At 32.1% G+C, this 8,101-nt stretch overlaps 2 protein-coding genes across 3 annotated transcripts; one reads left to right on the top strand and one right to left on the bottom strand.

The window, feature by feature from the left end:
• Positions 1-252: 252 nt before the first annotated feature.
• On the top strand, positions 253-4,381 carry LOC143185882 (BBSome complex member BBS7). Of its 2 annotated transcripts, XM_076389176.1 has the most exons (13): positions 253-764; positions 851-1,040; positions 1,103-1,271; positions 1,382-1,458; positions 1,626-1,878; positions 2,071-2,333; positions 2,437-2,626; positions 2,698-2,778; positions 2,840-2,983; positions 3,046-3,167; positions 3,233-3,342; positions 3,456-3,735; positions 4,249-4,381. In XM_076389176.1, exons 1-13 carry the CDS (start codon positions 623-625, stop codon positions 4,379-4,381), a joined length of 2,154 nt encoding a protein of 717 aa, XP_076245291.1. In that variant the 5' UTR covers positions 253-622. The 2 variants fall into 2 exon arrangements, with proteins under 2 accessions (XP_076245291.1, XP_076245292.1); XM_076389177.1 differs by lacking the exons at positions 3,233-3,342; positions 4,249-4,381 and having other exon boundaries at positions 3,456-3,707.
• Positions 4,382-4,428: 47 nt separating this feature from the next.
• Positions 4,429-7,948, bottom strand: LOC143185883 (uncharacterized). The gene is made up of 8 exons (XM_076389178.1): positions 7,833-7,948; positions 7,211-7,538; positions 6,634-7,152; positions 6,407-6,563; positions 5,959-6,174; positions 5,741-5,883; positions 4,991-5,643; positions 4,429-4,919 (listed from the first exon to the last, which is right to left on the bottom strand). The coding sequence occupies exons 2-8, from the start codon at positions 7,454-7,456 to the stop codon at positions 4,901-4,903; spliced, it is 1,953 nt and encodes a 650-aa protein (XP_076245293.1). The 5' UTR covers positions 7,457-7,538; positions 7,833-7,948; the 3' UTR covers positions 4,429-4,900.
• Between the last annotated feature and the right edge of the window lie 153 nt (positions 7,949-8,101).

Raw genomic sequence — 8,101 nt, 5'->3', positions numbered from 1 at the left:
AAACAAAATACTTAAAAGTTTATATTGACAAATTACTTGAATAAAAAATCTATTAAATATGGCTATAATAATAATCTCATTTTAAAAGGTCCAATCTCTTTAACTCTGTAATAAGCTCTTTTTGAAATTTTTCTTCTGCTTTTGTATATGTAAATATTTCTTCTTGTTCTTTTCAAATGTATTGACATGCATATATTCTTCTTCTACTTTATGTATTTCTAGTTCAGACTTTTACTTTATATAGATTTTAAATATACTACTTTTCCTCCATTTTTGTTATTGTTTTTCTTCCGATGATATTCCTGTCTAACATCCTGCTTTGTCTATATCATATTTTATACATATTTCCTCTAAAACTATATTTGAAGAGTAATCTGTTATGAAACTTTGTTGCTATGGTTAAATTGATTGTCGCGCATGTGCGACGAAAATATACTACAGTATTACTGAAAACAATGTTTTAAGGAAAATCCTGCACATCATAATACAGTGTTTTATTTTCTTCTTTCTTCTAAAACTTACTTTAGACTTTAATTTATACAGTTTGTTCACTATTGAAGAAAAAAAAAACAAATTCTGATTTAATAAATCTATAATAATATCTAAAGTTTTGCTTTCTAAAATGACTCTACCATTATCAAGAATAGATTATGCAGCTGTAGGTGTCACATCTAGAGGTACAACAAAAATTTTCTCAGCTACAGAGCACAGACAAACACAAAAATTTGCTGTCGCTGATCATGATGGTGTCCTTCATGTCTATGGTTAAGATCATATAAATTTTATGTTTAAAAATTGATTAAAATCTTATACTTTAAGCAATTTTACTTTATACTGATCTTCAATATAGGAATGAAAAAAGGAGAACTACAAATATCGTTCAAATCTCTACCAGGACCAAAAATCAGCAAACTAGTTCTAGGTGGTAATGCGCGTGATAAAATATTTATAGCATATGGAAATACTGTAAAAGGTTTCACAAAGAAAGGAAAACTATTTTTAGAGTTTGATACAAATCTTATAGATCCCATATCTGCAATGTGAGTTTACGTGTTACATAATTTACGAATTTATATTTCACCATATTTCTTTAATTTGGTAGGTATGTACTTGGTCCAGATCTTGCAGCTTGTGCCAGAGATTTATATCATAGATATCATGAATGCAAAGATGCTGACTCCTACTTAGCAGGTGAAATCTTATATGATGTTGTACTTTTGCCTGCTGAAGGAACTACTGTCTATGCAATTCTTGCTTGCGGTGATTGTGCTGTAAGAAATTAACTTATCATAATGCTGTGCATTGTACAATTTTTCAATGTTAGGAAATTTTATTAAAAATTTGAACTTACTCAATTACTGCTAAACTTTATCTCCTGCAGATACGAGTTCTGCATACTACAAAAAGTCCAGTAGTCCTTAGACTTCCAAGTGTACCTACTGTGCTATCCTTGTACAGGTTTTTAATATTTAATTATTTTACATTTAGCTGTTTATAAAATATATATCTGGACCGAAGGACCAAGTATATTACACAGAAAATAAGTGAACTTACTAGACTCTGGCTCCGAGGTCCAGATATGTTTCACTTCAAGTAACACATTGATATTCTTTGTACTTTTATAGAGAAGGCAACGTAGAATCTAAAGAACGTGTTCTAGTTGGTACTATAGATGGCAAGGTAGGATTATTAGTTCTTCAAGGTAATAAAACTTTAAGAATCACTTGGCTACTGAATATGACAGGCTCTGAAATCACATCTTTGGATATGTATGAATTACAAGATGGCCCAGATATACTTGTGGGTCGACAAGATGGTACTATTGAAATCTACACTTTTCCTGAAGAGGATATACAATCTTCTCTTCGCTACCGTTACGTAAGTTTTATTTTCTAAAATCTTTTATCTGCTTTATTATATCCTTTCTGCCTCCTTTCATCTCTTCTTAGCTTCTTTTATGTTTCTGCATTTTTCCTTGTCTTGTTTAAAATTTGAACTATAACAAATTTACTATTACACAGAAAGAAGTTTTTAACAATGTAAATGTTTTTCTAAATATCTATCTTTTAGAATGCCAATGAAAGTATCACTTCAATAGGAGGTGGAATAATTGGTGCTGCAGGATATCCTGAAGTTCTAGTTACGACATATTCAGGACGAATATTTGGTTTGACAACTAGACCACCTGGACTTCTGGAAACTGATCAAAGTGATGGGTTAGCAAAGTTGAAGATGGAGATACAACAGCTACAGGAAAAACTCAATGAAGAAAAAGAGGCAGCTACTTTTACAATTGATCCTTTGGCGCCACTAATTTTATCAATAAATCATAGGTAATCATTCTTGGTCAAATCGTATTATATAAGTAAATCATCATAGGAATTAATATCTACATCTACATAGTCTATTGACAATCAAATTAAACACTGTTCCCAGAATGATTTTGAATAAAGAAGATGCATCATACTCACTTTCTGTAGAACTTGATACACCAATTGATAATATCTTAATACAATCAGATACACCAATAGAATTATTGGATGTAGAAAGCAATAGTGCAGTAGTAAGTCTCTCAATGTGTAACCCTAGAGAAGGGAATTTTGTTCTTGCTACTTACCGTTGTCAAGTGAGTTTAAAAATATTATAAACAATTGACAATATTTATAGAACTTTATAATTGAGTTACTGTTTTAACAGGTGAACGTTAATCATCTTGAAATGAGATTAAGAACTATAGAAGGCCAACCAGGCACTTTACACGTTTATGTGACTTCACAGGTATATCTTCAATTGTTTTTAGAAATATGAAGTAAATACATAAGAATCTTTTGTACTTTAGGTACAACCAAAGTGTTGTCGCAGAATATCAATACCTATATGCGCCCTTTCTCTTCATGTGAGACAACATGATGATAATAGTATAGAGTCTCCTGGAGGACCCTTTAATGAATTAAGATTAATTGGAAGCTTCACTGTTGCAGAAGTAAGTTTATGTTTACCAAACAATATTGCTGCAGGGTCTAAATACTTTTATACATACTTCAGATGCATGCTTGGCTTTCATTAGCTTTACCTGATATTCCTGAAAGGCCTCATTTGCAAGAAAGTGAAGCTACATTGACATATATTTCATCTTTCATAGGCACTACCTTAAAGTGCACATATAAGTAAGTTTTTTAATTTGTAAATTTTGCATTTGATTATTTTAAAGTTTACACTTAATAATTCTCAGAAAAGGAAATGCTGTTATTTTTGGAGAAAACATATCAAGTATCATAATTCTCAGAGATATATTAACCCGAGAAGCAACAAAGAGGAAAATCAAGTTAGACGTATTTTGTGGTGCGTTATTTCTGTGTGCAAACCTTAACTACTCTATAACAAAAACGTTAAAAATTTGTAAACTATAACAAACAAAATATAAAAAGAATTAGTAACATAACATATCTTTATAGACGTTGTGGAGGGCAGCATAACAAGGGTATTGCAGTTAATTCTTCCACGATTAAATGCTGCCTACGAGTTAATTACAAAAGTAAAGATTTTAAATGCACTTGAAGCATGGGAATTGAAAGAAAATTCAAAAGACAATTTATGCTCTGAATACCAAGAGTTGATACAAACAGAATCAGAAATTAAGGCACAAATGGCAAAAGATAATGAAATTTTAGACAGGCTACATGCAGTCGTTACTGATCTTTACGTTGATTGGGAGAGAGCTAAACGGTCTCGCAGGTAATGCATTAATAAATATAAATAATATGATATATATTGACAATATATTACAATTAACATCTGTCTTTTACCTATTAACTTGCGAAACTTATTTTTAATGAACAAAATCTTGTACCTCAGTTTTGTTTTTCGTAAATTTCTCAATGTATATATGTACTTAAAAACATTACTTATTTATTTTAATATAAATTTAAATTTAGGTCAACATTTTTCATCCTAATTTTTATCTGAAATATCGATCACTTTATGTTGTAAACTATGTTATATAAATTATAATAAAAAACATATCTAGGAACATAACTTAAAATACGACATAGGAAAAATAAATGATACATATAATTGATAATAATTTTGTTGATATTATTCATTGATTATTCTATTTGTAATAGGCTAAAATCTCTATTCTGTATTTACATTTGTTAAAAACAAAAACAATTTTAAAAAGCTGTTTTTAAAAAGTTAAAAATATTGGACAAATTATTGCATTTTATATATACATCCTATACATTTCAGAATCAATAGTAAGGATGCTGCTGAAAGGCTCAATACAGCACTCGAATCCAGGGACTTGGCTCAACTTTTACAAGTTTTCATTGATACAAATAATACGGTGCCTGCACCATCTTCAACACCTTTGATTATCTAAGACTGAACTACAATCTTTTTGTCTACGACGAATGCAATAAAAAGTGGACCACAGTATTTCTATAAATGTCTCCATGTAAAAAATATATTTTTCCACGACGATTTGCGATATAAATCGGCTAATTTACCTAAATTTAAAAATGTACATGTACAGTATTACCTCGATTACTGTTAATTATAGTACAGTATATGTATATTTTTATGTAATTATATAAGCTTTTAGGATTTTCCTTCTGGTTTGTACTTTCACAAATTTTCTGCTAAAAACAGTCTTGAAAAAAGTTAAACGCTATATCAATTACGACTTGCGCTTTTTTAAAAAGCATATGGCAGAGAAACTGGAAAGTACACTATATGCACATTATATAGGCAGTGCGTAGATATATAGCACTTTGATCAGTCATTTACAAGAAAGGTCTGTGGCTTCACAAAGCATTACCTTTGTGCAGACCTTTCGTATTACTTTATACTATTATGTATTACAATACAACCATAACCTTCAACTTTATCCCAGTAGATGTTACATGAAGAAATACTGCCTATAAAAATAATAACATGAAAGATCAAATCTTTTCATAATTTATAACATAATAATACTCATTAAACTTACATGTTATCTGTAGTGCGTACAACTGCCTCTAACGGATCTCTTTCTGAGTTCGTATCTTGTGCAGTTGTTACTGTATATTCTAAAGTTTGTCCTCCGGGATGTGGCAAAATGCTTTCAGGATTATCATCCGGTGGGACAATCTCTACAACTCCTGTTGCGTCCACTTCTAATTTCAAATCTCTAACTAGATCTTGTATAGTTTTTGCTTGCTGTTGTGATCTTTTGTCGTCCTCATCTTCCTCTAAACTTTTTCCTGCTATAATCCGGTTCAGAGGTCTCTCAGTTCTTCCCCTAGAATGCGTGTGCATGTGCCTTTTCATATCACTTCGCACTCTGAAGGGTTTCCCGCATACAGTACAAGGATGAGGTTTCTCTCCAGTATGTATACGCCGATGATTTTGTAAGTAACTACTTGCTCTGAAGGTTTTATTACAGTATTCGCATCGATAATTCTTTTCACCAGTATGAATTCTTCTGTGAACAATCAAAGAATACTTTCTTGCAAAGTCTTTACCGCAATATTCACATTGATATTGTTTCTGTTCTGAATGGATACTCGTTGAATGATATTTCAAATCCCCCCACTGACGAAAATGTCGTCCACATTCTTCACATTTGTATGGCTTATCACCACTGTGAAGGCGTTTATGTACCTACATTTCGAATCAATTAATTAATAAATGTAATTGATGTAAGTAATAAATGTAACATTTAAATGAATTGTTGTACTATATTGGTATGTATAATTACCTTTAATGCACTGGCAGCAAAGAAACTCTTTCCACAAACTTCGCACTGATGTGGTCGTTCCCCACTGTGAGATCGCATGTGATATACTAAACTATTTTTATGATGGAATGACCGATCACATTGTGGACAAGTTAATTCATCATCTATGAAAATAAAGGATTCTGTTTAAAATGTATCAATCAAAGAAAGATGTAACATTTGCATGGATATGTGCATACTTGACTTTCGTGTTTTCAATATTTTCTTTTTTTTCGTTGTTTGTGGAATGTCAGTCTTTTCTTTTTCATTTAAGCTCTCGTTAACTGCCGGTGGTTTCACATGGTCCCTGTGTACATGCTCCGTAACATCGGTAATAGTCCACAGTGGTGATTCATTGTTTACAGTAGACAGAGGAGATTCTGTTTCATCATCTGTATGAGCACCAGTTTCTTCCACTGTAAACATTTGATGTATATCATTTAATAAACTAAATTGAAATAACCGCATCCATGATTCCTGATAAGGTCTAGACTGTTTCACCATATCTTCTATTAGATATAACAGTCTAAACCCTCTCGAGTACTTCTTTTAGACGATTCTTCATAACACTTCTTTTTTGATGAATTTTCTAATCATTTAAATATGAAATGTTAAAAAATTGTAGCATTCCTGCTAGTATATACTTACCAACACCTCTGATGCCTTCCATGAGATCTTCAGGTTCACTAAATTCTTCAATCACAGTATTTTCAAGATTTTGGACAGTTTCCGGTACAGATATTGTAATATTGGTATTTGTTGCTTGTGCTATTCTAGTTTCCTGTTTCACAGGTTCATAATGCACCTGAAGTATAAAATAAATGTTTTAGAAAAAACAAAATCTAGACACATGAATATGTAAACATTCAAATCACCTTCAGATGCTCAAAAAATTTTAATTGACTACTAAATCTAGAACTACATAGTTCACATTTAAACATATGAGTTTGCACGTCTCCCGATGAATCTGCATTCATGGCATCTGAATTCAATCTGTTCCCATCTTTCTTTGCCGAGTTTTTTTTAGTCTGTTGTTTGAGTTTTCGAGGAATTCTCTTTTTGTGAGGTAAAGATCTTTTTGGTCCAGAACTTGGTGCAGCATCCTCGCTGCTCTCTGCTGATACATCAACGTCATATTCACTTTTTATGCTTATAAACTCTTGCTTTACATTATGTGTAATTCGTTTGAAAGGTTGTAAAGTTGGATAAACAGGTGGAGCATTTGATTCTGGTACAGTTTGAATGGAATATGTATTGACGGGTGTTAAAGTTTCCAAATGAGAAACATCTGGTAAAGTTGGATCCTCATGTTGAGATTGACTGTGAAGCTGTTGCTGCTTTTGTTGTTGCTGCAGTTGAACTGCAACTAAAGCTGCTGCAAGTCTACGGTCTTCCTACATGAAAAGTTGAAATTCAACTTTTGGTAGATCAACAGAAAGAATAAAAAATTACCTCTGTCAAATCATGCTGCAACAAATCATCTGCTTCATAATATTGTGTTGTTGTGCCATAATCTGTGCCAACGCCAGCATTAATCATATCAACAACCATTCCTTCAGAGATTAATTCTCCGTTTAATGTTAAAAGAGGAACGCTTTTACTCAGCGGTTCTCCATCAGCCCTCTGAATAGTGATATACTGAGCACCTTCCATTCCTTCCAACAGCACTGCTTGTGCTTCTTCTGTGGTAACTTCCATAATTATTTATGTCAACTGCTAAACTGAGAAAATCTTTTCTATGATTATTTCCTTTCCATTTAAAAAAGCTAGCTGCTTGTGCCTGCAACCAAAATAAAAAATGTATTCAATTTGATTAAAAACTGCAATTAACACCAATGCAAATTAATAAATGTTTCCAATAGTTAATAATGAAAAATAAAAAATACAGGGATTATTTATTTCTTATCTTTATCGACTGAACGCAAAAACAGAATTCAAATTTCGCGCACTTGCATGCTTTAGAAATGACAGCAAAATCAAGGTCACTGCACCCGAAGCTCACAGAAAATTTCTCTTGCCGTTTAATTTATTGTGCAAGGAGAAAGGCGATCTTCTCCGACCTCCTTGTACCGACCTTCGCAAGCTCGGATGGATTTCTTGAATTCTTCTCGCGAAAATTGAACGACATAAACAAAGCAAAATATTGAAACACTGTAGGACAAAATGTGACAACAGTGCTTGGGTCTTGACGCCATTAGAACGGATGTAGCTTTTTCGTCTTCCGCATGAATCTTTCACATCGACACCAACGTTAAACTTCTAAAAACACTAGAATTTTCCTCGTCACGATCTCCACCTCTTTAAATAATTTTCTCTTTTTTAAATATTGTTAACGAGTATTTT

Source organism: Calliopsis andreniformis, chromosome 12 (assembly GCF_051401765.1).
Source record: "Calliopsis andreniformis isolate RMS-2024a chromosome 12, iyCalAndr_principal, whole genome shotgun sequence".
NCBI lineage: Eukaryota > Metazoa > Arthropoda > Insecta > Hymenoptera > Andrenidae > Calliopsis > Calliopsis andreniformis.
Note: the sequence above shows the minus strand (reverse complement) of the source record. Positions and strands in the feature narration are given on the sequence as shown.

Excerpts from the sequence above, each read along its gene's own strand:
- LOC143185882 (XM_076389176.1), top strand. The coding sequence starts at position 623 with ATGACTCTACCATTATCAAGAATAGATTATGCAGCTGTAGGTGTCACA. Across the intron at positions 1,459-1,625 it reads ACTGTGCTATCCTTGTACAG|AGAAGGCAACGTAGAATCTA; the intron begins GTTTTTAATATT and ends GTACTTTTATAG. Across the intron at positions 2,779-2,839 it reads ACGTTTATGTGACTTCACAG|GTACAACCAAAGTGTTGTCG; the intron begins GTATATCTTCAA and ends TTTGTACTTTAG.
- LOC143185883 (XM_076389178.1), bottom strand. The coding sequence starts at position 7,456 with ATGGAAGTTACCACAGAAGAAGCACAAGCAGTGCTGTTGGAAGGAATG. Across the intron at positions 7,153-7,210 it reads TGCAGCATGATTTGACAGAG|GAAGACCGTAGACTTGCAGC; the intron begins GTAATTTTTTAT and ends CTTTTCATGTAG. Across the intron at positions 6,564-6,633 it reads AATTTTTTGAGCATCTGAAG|GTGCATTATGAACCTGTGAA; the intron begins GTGATTTGAATG and ends TTTATACTTCAG.